The sequence below is a fragment of the Cyprinodon tularosa genome, unplaced genomic scaffold, assembly GCF_016077235.1.
Source record: "Cyprinodon tularosa strain WSP-4 unplaced genomic scaffold, ASM1607723v1 ctg276, whole genome shotgun sequence".
In the NCBI taxonomy this organism is placed as follows: domain Eukaryota; kingdom Metazoa; phylum Chordata; class Actinopteri; order Cyprinodontiformes; family Cyprinodontidae; genus Cyprinodon; species Cyprinodon tularosa.
In genome coordinates, this window is record NW_024038981.1 from 340,423 (window position 1) to 358,163 (window position 17,741).

The window sequence follows — 17,741 nt, forward strand, 5'->3', positions numbered from 1 at the left end:
AATCTATTGAAAGTTCAAGTAATGTTATTTTATAATGAAATATATGCACTTATAGATAGATTTACTAATTTGAAGCATAACCAAGGTTATTTTAAGCTAAAGAAATGTGCAGATTTTTACAGGTTATGAACTGAAAAGGTGATTTTGATGCAGATTAAATAGTGAAAACCCAGAACACACTAAACACATCTCAAAGACACGTAATGTTTGATCTCCTTTCATTAAGTTCACATTTTCTCATGGATTAATAAGAAGTTAGGCGTTTGATGTGAATCTAGTTGCATCCTCTTTCATTTCTAATTAAAAGACGTAAATATTTGAAGAGATAATTATGTTCACCTCATTATTCAGTAGCTTGTATTAAGTCGTTTAGCTTTTCAAAGCAGTAAGAAGAAAGGTGGAAGAAATTCCTTTAGGTCTAAAAATATACATTTGGAGTTTGGATAACTAAAACTATCTGGTAGATTTCTTTCTGCAGAATCACTAGAACGTGACAAGCAAAAAGAAAATAATAATAACGATTAATGGCTGTTTGAGACTTCCACAGCTGCGAAATTGTTCAAATAACCAGCTTGTGATTTAAGGGGTAAATGTGTATGTGCTGACTAATATCATCCATGTGGTCTCTTCCTGCTGATTCAAACAAATGTTAACGTGCAGCACCAGTCAAACTAGATCTGCTGTATCACCACACTCCACCTACATGAAGCCTCAGCGGCTAAAATAAAGACCTGGAGGGATCATTTTGACTAAAATATAACCGTTCACTTTCTTTCAATCTGATCCCCCACTGTTAGTGGTCTGACTTATACATCTGCTGAACCTTTTTTTCTACTAGAAGTTGACAACATATTGGGTTTTATAGATTTCAGATTTAGTCCAAAAATAAACTGACTTGCCCTGAACATTAGCTTTGCAATCTATGGACAGATAAAACAAATAAAGTGGCATGTTGCATATTTTATTACTACAAAGGAGCAGGGATACTTCATAATTTTGCTATTTTTCCTGTAAGCTGTGGTATAAACCCTGAGAAAAGACATCAAAATTTCGCACCTAATGCTAAACTTTTTATCTCTCCATTACTATTTCTCTCTGTTCCCTGTGACTTACAATCCAGCTGTAACTATATCAAAGTATTTATGACACATAATCATTAGTTATTACAGAATACTGCTGTTTGTAGTATGACTTTAATGTAGTAAATAATTAAAAATCATTGAGATCTATTTATTATTTGACTTGATAACAGCTTTAGATACAGTTTGATATTGTTTTTGCATAAATTAAAAAAGGAAATTAGTGTGACAAGGATATAATCTGCCAAATGGTTGCTGCATCTAAAAGTTTTGGGATTTAGCATTAGCTCTTTAGTGGCTCAAGCAATAATTAGTACATGATAGTTTTTTTTTAAACAAGCTAGTTGAGTCTTGGGTATTTTTTAGTGTTCTATAATGGATGAAAAAATGCATTCAGTCACATGCAAATGCTCTTTTTGGATTTGAAATTATTTAAATATGTCCGCATGTGTACCACAGATACACACTACATTTCCACAATGCATTTATTCAACATCAACCTGGATGCATGTCAATTAGCTTCACCAGGTGTATTTAGACACTCAACAATGGCTCTTTATCACTTTGACTAAAAAATGAAAAACAGCTATAGCTAATCTTTGGAAAAATAGAAATGCAAACTAATGCGGGTTGGCATTTTATCCATTGACACATAGCATTGAATTTCCTAAATAAATTGACTCTAAATATAACTGAAATATGTATTTCTTATCTTTTTGAGAAAGGAAAAATTTTCTTTTTTCCCCCCTCCAAATACTTGGAAGTGTATTTATTCTCTTTTCCCAAATTTCTTTTTCCTCTTTAAAACCTTAAAAATGTATAAACCTAAAACAGTGATAGAATTCCTTTGGGAGATTTTATTAAAACGTAAGTTATCTTTTTTTTCTTTTAAGAAAAAGGTCACATAATATTTGCAGCTGTAAACTTGTTTCATTAGCTGGACTGAATATAGATATGGCTCTTTGGATTATATAGGTTGCAGACCCCAGAGTTAGACCCTAGAATATAAAGAATATTAATTATATATACTTATAAAAGTGGCATAGTTCAAATCAAAGCTGTGAAATCACCATTTTTTATTCCTTTTAACATTTGATATGTTTTTTCAGCTCAGGCCATAGATCTTAATTGCTCTCGAATGATGTCCCAAACTTAAATTTACTGTCACTACTTTATCAGATGATTAATTTCTATAGTGATATAGGGGATGGAAAACTACACAAAAAACTGTGATTTTAACCTGCACTCTAAAATGTCATAATATATTAACCACTTCAGCTATAAGGCAAATGTTACCAATACTTCTTGATTACCTTTAAAAAAGTCCAACAACTCTAAATTTTAGGCTTAATATACTAATGACCTTGTTCTCTTTTTGAAATTATTTTTGCTAGACCTAAAAATCCTATATGCTCAAACAAAAATGAAACGACTGTGTATTTAATGAAGTGTAAAACTATGGAACAAACTAAGTTAAAGCAATGTCCAAGAATAAGAATGTTTATGAAAAAGATTTTCTGAAAAAAGCATATATGATTGGATGGAAGAACCAACTAACTGTTAATTGTAGTTTGAGCGTTTCCTGTTTTGTGGATGAGCCACACCAAACATTGATTGAAGAACATGGTACAGACTGAATACTGAAGTATAAAAGTATACGGACGTGCACAAATCTAGGCGGTAGAGGTGGTGTAGGTCCAAGCTGACTGCATCAAACTGCACTGGGTCCAGCTGTGATGATGCTTCAGAAAGACGAAGATGATCACACAGCTGCAGAGACTTGGTGAAGATCCGAGGGAAGATGGAGGTCAAAGACTGTTAAGCATGAGGGGGAGACATTGGCAGGTCATTGTGCTTTATTGGTCTTCTGACACTAATAAGGCTTATTTAAATCTTTCTCAGAGATCAGCTCAGCTAGGTGGTCTGAGGAGATGTGGGTGGTTGGAGAATTCAAAGAGTTTGCTGGTTGTGGGGCGTCATAAAACAGGGTGGACATATTTAGATTTTAAAAACTAAATAAACATGGGATACACAATATGGACGTACATATCGGTACCCATCTGATATGTAAAACTAGACCAGTAAAAACTGGTTATTGCAACATAACAGCAGTATTAATATGAGCAATCAATATCGGCTAGTGATGTGTCCCTGAAAATAATCTGTGTATCATTAATTTATTTATTATTTTATTAAAACCAACAATGAATAATACATTTTTTAATTTGTTTCATAAAATACTATAGAAAAACAGAGCTTTTTTATTTCTCCTTTCTTTTTAAAACTAAATATGGAGGAAAACAGAAAATGAGCTCATTAATTCATTTTTTTATATTTTGTTTTGGACTTTTTGAGGTAACCAGGTAGCCTGACGTAGTCCGACTCAATTCTAGTCAGAATATGAGTCTGATACCGCTCCATAGAGCTGTGATTATGGGGCGTGTTTTGAACGAACCAGGAAAAAAAATGCCTCTGCACTCAATTGGATAGACCTACAACCAATAAGAGCAACGGAGTGCGTGACGTATCTTAAGCGAGGCATAGTTGTTGTCCACAAAAATCAAAGCGTGCAGTTTCACGCCTAGAATAAGAAGATGAGACTTGATCGCGTTTCTCTGTTCCTCTTTTAAAATTAATTTGCTGTCGATATCTTCTAGAATAGACCTAATAGCAGAATCTACTCACCCAAACTCTCCAGCGGCAGCCATTATTGTTGTCACCCAAGCGCGCTTTGGTCACGTGGTTGATAACGTTACTCTTGATCATCTGTCCATCATCGTATAAAGCCCGCCCTGACAATTTGATTGGATCGCCTGACAGTGGGCTTTAATACTCGCGCTACTATGGAGCAGAGCCAGACCGAACTTCCCCGAACTCAAACCTTGTGGGCGGGACTAAGTTCGGACTGGCACCCAGGCTAGTAACCAGGTGGTAGTTTTATACCTTTAGGCTGAACTTGGAAGGTTTAGTTCGGTGGTTTGATATTTTTATTCGGTTTGTGGTGCTGCTGTCTGGTATGTAAGCAGACATATTAAAAATTAATTAGTTTTGAAGCCATTATCATCTTCTATATACATGATGCAATTTCCTGTTCAACATCTATGAGGTGCCTTTTATGTCCGACCCATTGTTTAATTTTGAACCTTCTCACCGACATTTCAGAATAATTTTACACACCCTGTTGCAGCAACATAGCTGAAACTTCAGCATGTGTCTTAAAACATTCTGTGACCCAAGATTAAGTTAAAATAATAAAAATCATGCTCTCATTATCCATTTTATTCCTATTTAGTTTGCTAGAGGGTTGATAAATTAGGAAAGGCATCCATTTTTCATGTGATTTTATGATTTTTTTTTCTTTTTTCCTTTTAAACAAAGAAAGTAACGACACAGATTAGAAACAATTGCTTAAACTGTAATATTACGATAGCTCTCCTTTTGTCATGGTTTTGGTTATGTTATGCTTTACTTTGCTCCTTGTTTTCTAGTTTTTATTGGTTTAATTCCTATTTTGTTATTTCTAGATTTGTTAGTTCTCATGTTGTCCTCTGTTGCCCTCTTGTGTGTGTGTTCCTTTCCCCTTGGCTCCCTCGTTGTCTCCTCACACCTGCTCCTTGTCAGCTCGTTAGCCCTCCCTTTGTCTCTGTCAGCTATTTATGCTCTCCCTCTGCTCTCACTCTTTGTTGGTTCCTTCTGTCAGGGTTTGGTTGAGGTTTGGAGGACCTAAATGCAGAGGCAGAGAGGCAGAGGTGAATACTTGTAGTTTAATTATGAAAATGGTTAACAAAGGCAGTCCAAAAATCCAACTAAAAAGTAACAGACCAGAACCATGGAGACATCAAGGGCAAACACGTAGAAGGAGCCAGGGAGAGACGAGGGGAGACAATTGCAGCGATGACAGGACCAGCAACAACAGAGGAACCAACAAAGAGTGAGAGCAGAGGGAGAGCATAAATAGCTGACAGAGACAAAGGGAGGGCTAACGAGCTGACAAGGAGCAGGTGTGAGGAGACAACGAGGGAGCCAAGGGGAAAGGAACACACACACACACACACGAGGGCAACAGAGGACAACATGAGAACTAACAAATCTAGAAATAACAAAATAGGAATTAAACCAATAAAAACTAGAAAACAAGGAGCAAAGTAAAGCATAACATAACCAAAACCATGACACGTTTTGAGCAAAACTCAACAAATTTGGTTATAACAAAAAGAAAAAGAAAAAGAAAAAAGAAACTCAGAGTGATAGGGATGTGGGGAAAAATCGATTTGGCGATATATCATGATTTTTGGCTGCCCAATGTAATATTGATCTTTCAGTTCCTAGTATCGATAAAAAAAGAAGCATTTTCACCTAACATGAGGGGAGATGTGCTACCTCTCCACCGTCACACTGGCAGATAGCACCATGGAGCCTTTTTGTTGTGTGACGCAGCACCATAACTGTAGATTAGTCAGTCACAGTGGAAGGCGTGGACTGACTCAAACCCAACCAACACGGAAACCAAAATAACTAAATGATCAATATCTTCTGATGAGCATAAACGTCACTTCCTTTTTTATTATAAATAAAATTTTGATAGCCAGGACAATTATTGCAATATAAAGCGATATTGCAATATCGTGATAATATTGCGTTGTGGCCCAAGTATCGCGACAATTATCATATCGGAACACCTATGCCAATACTCATCCCTAATGAGTGAGAAAGTATTCGTTTCTGTTCTTTTCATTGCAGCAATGAAATTAAACATCAGCTGTCTCATAAACCAAAAAATGTTTTCTAATCTTTTTCTTCTTCCTGTTTTTGTGTCACTTCATGTTTTGCTGTAAATGCATTTCAGCAGTTCCTTGTTTCTTAGCAAATAAGCATGTCAGTCTTTGAAAGTGTCTTTAAAATGACTCTGCATGACAGAATTCGGCTTAGTGACTCAGCGGAAAGCTGGTTGCTGGCTTTTAAAAATATCCACGCCTTATATCACCCTTTACCAGCGTAAAAAACAACTCAGTCAACTTGATAAATTAACTTTAAAATGTTCCTGTGTCATATACCCTTTGAGATTTGTGTCACGTTTGTCACAGGCAGAAACTCATATGCTCATCAGCTTTGCATACGGTGTACTCGGCCAGCCATTTGTCTCAACAGGGACGAAATGAGGGACATTTATTTTGCACTTGTCTGTAAAGCTGTACTTGCGCTTTGACGAGCTCTGCTGTCTGAGAGAAGAGCCACCCACAGAGCAGCAGATCAGGGATGACGTAATGGCAAAAAAAACGCTGCTGTGTTCGATGCTTACCGTCTAATTTAAGTAAATGCCTATTTTTACATCCCTTTGAATCAAAAGTGACTGACAGTCTGAGAACAGTGTACATGTCTGGGCAAAAGATGGTTATTACGTTATAAAAGTGCTCAAACCGTGCATAACATTCAACTTTCAGTCTTATTTTGCAGCTTATTTCAATATATTTCACTTTATCAAAACTTAAAGGCCCAGATGAATTTTATGAAATCTGACTCATGATTAAATGGAAACAGTGGAGACCTGATGGTGGATTTTTTTTATTGAAATTATATGGGACTCTATACTAGAATTACCTTGAAGTGTTGACTGTCTAAGCAGGTACTGCATCCCCTCCCTCTATATTTTTTTTATGAACTCTTTCATTTTGTTTCTTTCCATTAGAAATGGAAGAAAAACTGGTTTGTCCTCTACCCTGCCAGCCAAAACGGCATAGCTCGCCTCGAGTTCTTCGACTCGGGAGGAGGGAGCTCCAGCGGGGCCTCGGGAAGCAGCTCCAACGAGAAGACCAGGAAGTTGGACAAGAAGATCATCCGCCTGTCGGAGTGCATCTCTATTCTGCCCGCTCTGACCGAAAGCTGCCCTAAAGATAACATGGCAGCTTTCTGTGTGGAAACAAACGACAAGACGCATGTGTTCGCGGCAGAGAAGAACACGGCGAAGGAGTGGATGGACACCATGTGTGACATTGCGTTTCAGGTATCTTTGCCGCTCTGCTCTCCTTTTTTTGTGTTGTTGTTGAAAACAGGATGACCAGTTCACTCATCTGATTGCTTAAAGGAAATACGAGCCGTCTGCCAGTGACTAAGACGTGGGTGGAAGGATTTTTTAAGACTTCCTTTGTGTGTGTCGAATGCATTTGTCTGCTCTTTCTGTCTCTGTCTACCTAATTTCCAGGTGTCCATCCTTGGTCTTTTAAAGCAATAAACACGATAAAGCAACCTGTGCAGAAATAGCTTAACATAAATATAACGTGATGTCTCTCTCATGTTGTTGACTTTGTCTGTTTGAGCAACAGGGGGGGACTGGCATTAGCCTGACAGACTGTAATGGATCCAAGGACCTGCAGATGTCTGAAAACCTCATCTATTACTCAAGGGAGGAGGGTAAGAATATGGCTTAGTGTTTCTCATATGACAATTGGCTGCTCACTGCAACACAGGCCCTAATTGACCTTTTTTTTCTCAACAGTGAATGAGTTCTGGGTGACTGTTCAACGTACGGAGGCGTCTGAGCGCTGCGGGCTCGCAGGGAGCTACTGGCTGAAAGCGGAAAACGAGGCGCTGATTTTAAAGGAGCCTAAAACGAAAAGGAACGTCCTGGTCTGGCCTTACAAGCTGCTAAGAAGATACGGCAGGGACCGGGTGAGTGCACGGGCAAACAACAACACAAAAACCCCACAGAAAACGTAGAGAGGAAGTTTTTTGGCTTCTACAGTGATCATAAGGAGGAAGCATGAATAGCATAGATGTGGTCAGATTATTTTTAGCTGCTCCGTTTGTGGTGGTTTTTGTGTCAGTTTGATGTTTCACAGATCGAGTACACGATCTAAAACTTACAGATGACCTTTAAAACTGGCTGTTTGGTTTGTCTCGGTTCATGTAAAGTCTGACCTTCATCCACTCTAGTGCAGCGATCAGAATCATGTGACTGATTTTTAGCTCTCAACCAATTTAATCTTTTAAAGAGCTTAATTAAAATATAACATAAACAAGCACACATAATAATTTTTTCTATGAGCAAGCATTTTTTTTTATTAATATCCGGAACATAAATGATGTTACACTGCATGCATGACAGAGTAGTGGCATTATTTGAAAAAAAAGAAAAAAAAAAAGATAGAATAAATATTTTATGATATTGTTTAACATGATTAGCAAAGTCAAAAATGCAATCTCCGAAGCTACATATCAAAACAGAATGTGGAACCCCACCTAACTTATGGCATTTCCCAATAGATGCCTGTGCTTCAAACTTTGTGTTGGGAAATATTTACATGTATTATGCCAGACAGAGGCTTAAATTTGGTTTCACTCTTTGACTTTCCCATTAGCTGATGAAAGTCTTGCTCTCTCTTGCTTCCCTGTTGCTTTTAGCTGGGCACACACTGTACGATATTTTAATAGTTGTACTAAGCTGCAGCTCAAACTGTAGGATGAAACCACAGGGTTTAAAAGTTTACAGCTCACAATGTATATTTTTACACTGTAAGGCCCAACGCTCTGATGCGATCTACCTGCTCACACTGCACGTCCAAAAACTAGGGTACTCGTCAGACTTGTCAATCTGGAAGAAGAATTCCCTTTTTTGCACATGCGTAGTACTAGAGGTCGTGGTAAATTGGCTCAAAGATCTGCATCAACAGCAGGATTTGCCCAAGAACATCTCACGGGGGCCGACTGAAGTTCAACCATGTTTGATCTTCTCCTCACCTTTTGAGTCCTGATCAGGAGGTGGTCCTGAGAGGCTAGTCACCCCTCATTACCGCCTTTATACTACACAACGCAGGACTCCCCTCATTACCCCCTGTATACTACACAAGGCAGGATGCCCCTCATTACCCCCTGTATACTACACAAGGCAGGACGCCCCTCATTACCCCCTGTATACTACACAATGCAGGATGCCCCTCATTACCCCCTTTATACTACACAAGGCAGGACGCCCCCATTACCCCCTGTATACTACACAAGGCAGGATGCCCCTCATTACCCCCTTTATACTACACAACGCAGGATGCCCCTCATTACACCCTGTATACTACACAAGGCAGGACGCCCCCATTACCCCTGTATACTACACAAGGCAGGATGCCCCTCATTACCCCCTGTATACTACACAAGGCAGGACGCCCCCATTACCCCCTGTATACTACACAAGGCAGGATGCCCCTCATTACCCCCTTTATACTACACAACGCAGGACGCCCCTCATTACCCCCTGTATACTACACAAGGCAGGACGCCCCACATTACCCCCTGTATACTACACAATGCAGGATGCCCCTCATTACCCCTTGTATACTACACAAGGCAGGACGCCCCACATTACCCCCTGTATACTACACAATGCAGGATGCCCCTCATTACCCCCTGTATACTACACAAGGCAGGACGCCTCGCATTACCCCCTGTATACTACACAATGCAGGACGCCCCTCATTACCCCTTGTATACTACACAAGGCAGGGACGCCCCACAAAAATCCCCCCTTTATACTACACAAGGCAGGATGCCCCTCATTACCCCCTGTATACTACACAATGCAGGACGCCCCTCATTACCCCCTGTATACTACACAAGGCAGGACGCCCCCATTACCCCCTGTATACTACACAAGGCAGGACGCCCCCATTACCCCCTGTATACTACACAAGGCAGGACGCCCCTCATTACCCCCTGTATACTACACAAGGCAGGACGCCCCTCATTACCCCCTGTATACTACACAAGGCAGGACGCCCCTCATTACCCCCTGTATACTACACAAGGCAGGACGCCCCCATTACCCCCTGTATACTACACAAGGCAGGACACCCCTCATTACCCCCTGTATACTACACAATGCAGGATGCCCCTCATTACCCCTTGTATACTACACAAGGCAGGACGCCCCACATTACCCCCTGTATACTACACAATGCAGGATGCCCCTCATTACCCCCTGTATACTACACAAGGCAGGACGCCCCGCATTACCCCCTGTATACTACACAATGCAGGACGCCCCTCATTACCCCCTGTATACTACACAAGGCAGGGACGCCCCACAAAAATCCCCCCTTTATACTACACAAGGCAGGATGCCCCTCATTACCCCCTGTATACTACACAATGCAGGACGCCCCTCATTACCCCCTGTATACTACACAAGGCAGGACGCCCCTCATTACCCCCTGTATACTACACAAGGCAGGATGCCCCTCATTACCCCCTGTATACTACACAAGGCAGGACGCCCCTCATTACCCCCTGTATACTACACAAGGCAGGACGCCCCCATTACCCCCTGTATACTACACAAGGCAGGACACCCCTCATTACCCCCTGTATACTACACAAGGCAGGACACCCCTCATTACCCCCTGTATATTACACAACGCAGGACGCCCCTCATTACCCCCTGTATACTACACAACGCAGGACGCCCCTCATTACCCCCTGTATACTACACAACGCAGGACGCCCCTCATTACCCCTTGTATACTACACAAGGCAGGATGCCCCCATTACCCCTGTATACTACACAAGGCAGGATGCCCCTCATTACCCCCTGTATACTACACAACGCAGGACGCCCCTCATTACCCCCTGTATACTACACAAGGCAGGACGCCCCACATTACCCCCTGTATACTACACAATGCAGGATGCCCCTCATTACCCCTTGTATACTACACAAGGCAGGACGCCCCACATTACCCCCTGTATACTACACAATGCAGGATGCCCCTCATTACCCCCTGTATACTACACAAGGCAGGACGCCCCGCATTACCCCCTGTATACTACACAATGCAGGACGCCCCTCATTACCCCTTGTATACTACACAAGGCAGGGACGCCCCACAAAAATCCCCCCTTTATACTACACAAGGCAGGATGCCCCTCATTACCCCCTGTATACTACACAATGCAGGACGCCCCTCATTACCCCCTGTATACTACACAAGGCAGGACGCCCCCATTACCCCCTGTATACTACACAAGGCAGGACGCCCCCATTACCCCCTGTATACTACACAAGGCAGGACGCCCCTCATTACCCCCTGTATACTACACAAGGCAGGACGCCCCTCATTACCCCCTGTATACTACACAAGGCAGGACGCCCCTCATTACCCCCTGTATACTACACAAGGCAGGACGCCCCCATTACCCCCTGTATACTACACAAGGCAGGACACCCCTCATTACCCCCTGTATACTACACAATGCAGGATGCCCCTCATTACCCCTTGTATACTACACAAGGCAGGACGCCCCACATTACCCCCTGTATACTACACAATGCAGGATGCCCCTCATTACCCCCTGTATACTACACAAGGCAGGACGCCCCGCATTACCCCCTGTATACTACACAATGCAGGACGCCCCTCATTACCCCTTGTATACTACACAAGGCAGGGACGCCCCACAAAAATCCCCCCTTTATACTACACAAGGCAGGATGCCCCTCATTACCCCCTGTATACTACACAATGCAGGACGCCCCTCATTACCCCCTGTATACTACACAAGGCAGGACGCCCCCATTACCCCCTGTATACTACACAAGGCAGGACGCCCCCATTACCCCCTGTATACTACACAAGGCAGGAAGCCCCTCATTACCCCCTGTATACTACACAAGGCAGGACGCCCCTCATTACCCCCTGTATACTACACAAGGCAGGACGCCCCTCATTACCCCCTGTATACTACACAAGGCAGGACGCCCCCATTACCCCCTGTATACTACACAAGGCAGGACACCCCTCATTACCCCCTGTATACTACACAAGGCAGGACACCCCTCATTACCCCCTGTATACTACACAACGCAGGACGCCCCTCATTACCCCTTGTATACTACACAACGCAGGACGCCCCTCATTACCCCCTGTATACTACACAACGCAGGACGCCCCTCATTACCCCCTGTATACTACACAACGCAGGACGCCCCTCATTACCCCCTGTATACTACACAACGCAGGACGCCCCTCATTACCCCTTGTATACTACACAACGCAGGATGCCCCTCATTACCCCCTGTATACTACACAAGGCAGGACGCCCCTCATTACCCCTTGTATACTACACAACGCAGGACACCCCTCATTACCCCTTGTATACTACACAACGCAGGACGCCCCTCATTACCCCCTGTATATTACACAACGCAGGACGCCCCTCATTACCCCCTGTATACTACACAAGGCAGGACGCCCCTCATTACCCCTTGTATACTACACAACACAGGACGCCCCTCATTACCCCTTGTATACTACACAACGCAGGACGTCCCTCATTACCCCTTGTATACTACACAACGCAGGACGCCCCTCATTACCCCTTGTATACTACACAACACAGGACGCCCCTCATTACCCCTTGTATACTACACAACGCAGGACGCCCCTCATTACCCCTTGTATACTACACAACGCAGGACGCCCCTCATTACCCCTTGTATACTACACAAGGCAGGACGCCCCTCATTACCCCTTGTATACTACACAACGCAGGACGCCCCTCATTACCCCTTGTATACTACACAACGCAGGACGCCCCTCATTACCCCTTGTATACTACACAAGGCAGGACGCCCCTCATTACCCCTTGTATATTACACAAGGCAGGACGCCCCTCATTACCCCCTGTATACTACACAAGGCAGGACGCCCCTCATTACCCCCTGTATACTACACAACGCAGGACGCCCCTCATTACCCCCTGTATACTACACAAGGCAGGACGCCCCTCATTACCCCTTGTATACTACACAATGCAGGATGCCCCTCATTACCCCCTGTATACTACACAAGGCAGGACGCCCCTCATTACCCCCTGTATACTACACAACGCAGGACGCCCCTCATTACCCCCTGTATACTACACAAGGCAGGACGCCCCTCATTACCCCTTGTATACTACACAACGCAGGAAGCACGATGAGGCTCAAACTTGACCCGATCCAAAATATTCTCACACGACTGGAAAATCGTCCCAAAAAGGGCAAAAAAATCGTACAGTTCATGCCCAGTTTAACAAACAAATACTTCCTCTGCATGTCGCAGGAAATTGTTTCCACCTAAAATGATTATTACATGTTTTCCTCCTCTGAATTCATAATTAAAAACTGTACTGCTACTATTTGAGTTTTTGTCAGGAACTAGAGAGAGTTATTGTTAGCATTCCATGGTAACGTGTCATTCGTCAGGGAAAAAGGCGAGTTTAAAAGTCGGTTAAAGATGCAACTGTCTTACATTTAACCCCGTGAACATTTGCAAAAGCTCATCCCTATTGCTGTGTCTTTCACTCTAAATACATTTCACCTCTTTATCTTTCCCAGGTGATGTTTTCCTTCGAAGCCGGACGCCGATGCGACTCGGGCCCTGGCAATTTTACCTTCGATACAAAGCAAGGCAACGAGATCTTCAGTTTGGTAGACCTGGCCATCCAGGCGCAGAAGGCTCAAGTAGAGGAGCGCCATCTCAGCTGCCCCCAGAACTTTGACACCGACGGCTCTTTGTCACTGCAACACATACGGAGTGCGGTTCCTGGCTGCGGTCCGACAGCGGCAAGTGGAGACAGTAGTAGCTGCAGCAGTCGGGAGGCGGACGGCGACTCGGGCGGCAGCAAGCCGGGCTCTGCTGATGGAGTGCTTGGAAAAAGGGAGGGAGGTGATGGAGGAGGCAAAGGACAGGGAGTCGGAGGAGGACTCAAAGGGAGAAGTTTGCCTGAACCCCCATCTCTTAGAGGACCAGCAGGGAAAGTTGTACTCCAGCTTGATGAGCAGGCGAGCTTTTATTCTGAGCCAGCAGATTCTGTCCGTTTGCTCATTCCCAGCTGTGATGGCCTTTATTCAGACCCAGTGGACACCATCAAGGGTCAGAACCCATCCTCACCACCTGTGCCCACTCCACGCCTTCGACCTGTGGGAGACGACGCCTCAGGCGGGGATCATCATCCCGCAGGAAGCAACAACAAGAAGGTTCCAGACCTGTATTCACATTTGTATGACCATATAGGCATGGACCTGAGTCAGAGGACAGGCGCACTGAATCTGAATGGGGCTGCCGGAGGAGGAAGAGGTGGCGGAAAGGGGGTTATAAGTAACAAAAGACCTCCAGGAGGTCAGGGAGAGGGGGCCTCACCACCTGCTGGGCCTTCTGTGGATCACATATATGATGAACCAGAAGGCTGCGCCAAAGGAAGCAGCAGCCTTCCCATCAGCCTTAGCATGAGCGTTTATGACGAGGCCCGCTTGGAGCCTCAGCGCCAGAGGAGACAGGACGAAGCAGAGGCAACTTATGACACCGCATACCTGGGGAAGCCGTCAGAGCACCAAAAACTCTCTCCTAAGCTGCTGGGTCTAAGTCGTGGATCGCCGCAACCTCCAACACCAAAGTTTCCCAAACCTGCTACCGCCCCCAAGCCACACAAGGGAGCATTTGCCCGGAAGGAGCCGGTGCCTCCTCCCTCAGGTAAACAAGGGGGTTCTGGTAGTAACATGAACAACAACAACAATATCTGGAGCTCCGGAGGAGGAGGCGGGAAGGAGCTGTACAGCAAAGTGTCTAAACAGAAGCCTCCTCCAGCTCTGACGTGGTGTAATAGGAACCACCATGCACCCCTGAGAGCACCTGATATAATTTATGACAACTTGGGAGACATTTGACTACTTAAATATGACTTAGATTTAAAAACAAACCTTAACTCTCTTGCTCAAAAAAAGAGAAGCTTCAGAGTAAATGCTGGGCGACTAAGATGTTTATCGTTTCATATTTGTTCCATTTGAGGGCGGGAACAGTCCAGGTCACTTGGTCTGGAGTGGGTCAGCTCACAACTATGAGAAAACCACATTATGGGCGCCATTTCAAATGTGGCATGCAGTGATTGCGGGGCCACCCTGTGTGCGTGTCATAGCGAGGGAGAGTGTTTGCCTGGGCAAAGCCATAATTGGCGCCTCAAGCCACAGTGCGGCCGGAGCCAGCCACCTCACTCCAACACACACAAGCAAAATGGATTCGCCTTCACTTTAACAAGCTGAAAGAGAGGGAAAGTGACTTGGTTCCTTTTTTTTCTGCTGTGCTCATGAAAAAACAGATTTTTTGCACTGTGCCTCTTCTTTGTCGTTGAACTTTGTAATGTGAAACAGAGAATGTGATGGTCGGGAGTTGATGGTTTGTGAGCAGGACTTAAGCAGAAGAAGATCTTTGGGGATTTTTGGGGGGTTTCCTAAGATAAAGCTGGACGGGAGTCCTTTTAGGATAGGAAACAGGGAATTGGTCAGAAGCTCTATGCATGTTTTGTTGAATGGTTTGTCATCAGAGACCAGTAATGGAAAAACTAAAATCAAGTGATTCTTTGATTCTTAAGTTTATGACAAAAACGTATGAGTTACAAGCTGTTTTTCTTGTTTTACGCCATTTTACTTATCTAAATTGATATAAAATCTTTAGGAGGAGTTGTTTCACCCTGTGATGTTTCACCCTGTGATGTCACTTTCCATATAAGGTATTTGTGTGTTCCGTTTCAACATTGACCTCAGACAGAATGAAAAAAAGGTTGTTTTCTTTTATTATTTTTGGCCAAATTTATGAGCATTTTTATTTAATTTTACATTTTCTTTTGTATTTTATTTCGAGGAGATACAACTTGCATGACAACAGTTTATTGAAGAAAATGCAACCTACACTCACAGTTAACAACTGTCTTAATATATATGTATATATGTATTATTTAGAAAAATATATTTGAGGAAAACTTATTTTTACACCACAAACAATAAAAGCGGCTTGTATTTTGATCTGATAATAAGGTAAAGTAAATCAAAAAATCAAATATTCACCTCCAGTTACCAAAACATGCATGGACTCAAGATTCCTGGAAGCTCCAGATGAACTGAATATCAAAACTAATCAAACTTTAATAATGTGTCGGTTTGTGTCTACGTGTGTCAGAAACAGCTGCGCTGTCTGTAAATGTATCTGATAATAAAACTGGCTTCAAAAGCTTAATATATTTCCTGAAACTGGGTCTTTGAAAAGAGAATCATTTCTTCCCCTCAATGTTTTGGTCCACAAGCCAATCAAGAGTCTGTTATTCGTGTCGAAAAAGACTTTTCTGTTCTGGCGCGACCGTGACAGTAAAAACAGTCTGACCTCATCCTCCACTTCTCTTCCTCCACTCTGTTTTTGTTGTTTCAGTCCGTTTCCAACCACTTAATCGCACCGTTAAAGCGTAGGGTCCAAAAAAGAAAAAAAGAGAAAGAAAAAAAACCCAAACAAAGACGTTCTTTCTTACTTTTCTTCCTACTCCTTTTCTCTGCAGCTAATTGTGTTGTTTGGTTGCTCAGGCTACAGATAATGGCGGCTGGTTTGTGTCCGACTCGCCACGCATTTTAACTGCAGTGAGAAACTGTTGGGGAAACTAATATAGTGAAAACTCAAAGAGAGAAGAGATTTTTTTTTAAAGATGTTTATCCCTGATTTGAGGTGATGAATGCTGGTTGGATGGTTGAACCTGTCTGTGTCTGCTTGGCTCGTAGACGGGTACAGACTGTTCCATTTACTGCTTTTCTTTCATTCCTGCTCCCTCTCTTTTTACGTCCTTTTCCTTTCCCTCACCTGCTGCTAGAATACTTCCAGCACAGGCGAAGAAGCTGATTACATCTCTCCTTCTTTTACAAAGTGAGGATGGAAAAAAGGAAGCAAGCTTCTGTCTTTCTCATTAAACTATCTTTGAACTCACTGGGGAAGAGAGAAGGAACTGTGGGTAGATACAACTTTGCACTTTATCTTTTACTCGTTTAAACGCTTCCTTGTTGGAATATCAATCTGTAAATGTGTACACAGGTTATTTACACATTTACAGTCTCTGTTTCAGGATGAGGAAGACAATTTCTAAACAAGGGTAATAAAGCCATCCTTGTAATAAGGAAGCCTGCATGACATTATTTCAACTACTGGCTTTAACTGCAGCTTTATCACAACTGAGTGAATGAAAGTTATCTCCTACAGAAGTGGATTTATTGCTTTACTGGTTTTGTAAAGTGCTGAAAGGTTCCTCTAAATGTACAGGACATTTTAAAATTATTAATACAGAGTAAACTCTAGACTAGACTGACTTATTTTATTTTCATAGAGATCATGGTCTTCACAGACCATGTGACAAACAAACACAAAGATGAAAGGAAGATCCTGCTTCGTTTAGGTAAATGTTTTATAGATCAATTCCAGCTCCAAATCTTTTTAAGGTAAACTTCCACCACCTTTGCACATCTACATACTGAATTTCTGCCAAAGACAAGGTAAGGCACTGGCCGATTGGATAGAGATCTTCTATTCACATCATTTTTCAAGTTCTTCCATCGATTCCTATCCTGATTTAGGCCTGGACTTTGACTAGGCCAATATAATGAGCTTTGATTTAAAGAAACTATTTCCAGCTTTTATCAGCATTTTAAAGTCACCCATAGGCAAATATATGATGAAATAATGCCTTTAGAACTAAATATTATTAAATATTTATTCGAGAGGAGTCAGTTGAGGTGGCTCGGACATCTTCTTCGGATGCCCCCAGGACGCCTCCCTCGGGAGGGGTTCCAGGCACGTCCCACCGGGAGGAGGCCCAGGGGACGACCCAGGA

General features: G+C 42.9%; 1 protein-coding gene across 1 annotated transcript in view; it reads left to right on the plus strand.

The window, feature by feature from the left end:
* The window catches only part of dok1b (docking protein 1b), a 31,870-nt gene extending 15,745 nt beyond the window's left edge, over positions 1-16,125 (plus strand). Inside the window, exons 2-5 of the mRNA XM_038290131.1 lie at positions 6,766-7,080; positions 7,400-7,487; positions 7,573-7,745; positions 13,441-16,125. Coding sequence (XP_038146059.1) covers positions 6,766-7,080; positions 7,400-7,487; positions 7,573-7,745; positions 13,441-14,769 — 1,905 coding nt within the window. The 3' untranslated portion in view covers positions 14,770-16,125. The remainder of the gene's footprint in view (positions 1-6,765; positions 7,081-7,399; positions 7,488-7,572; positions 7,746-13,440) is intronic.
* The last annotated feature ends 1,616 nt before the right edge of the window (positions 16,126-17,741 follow it).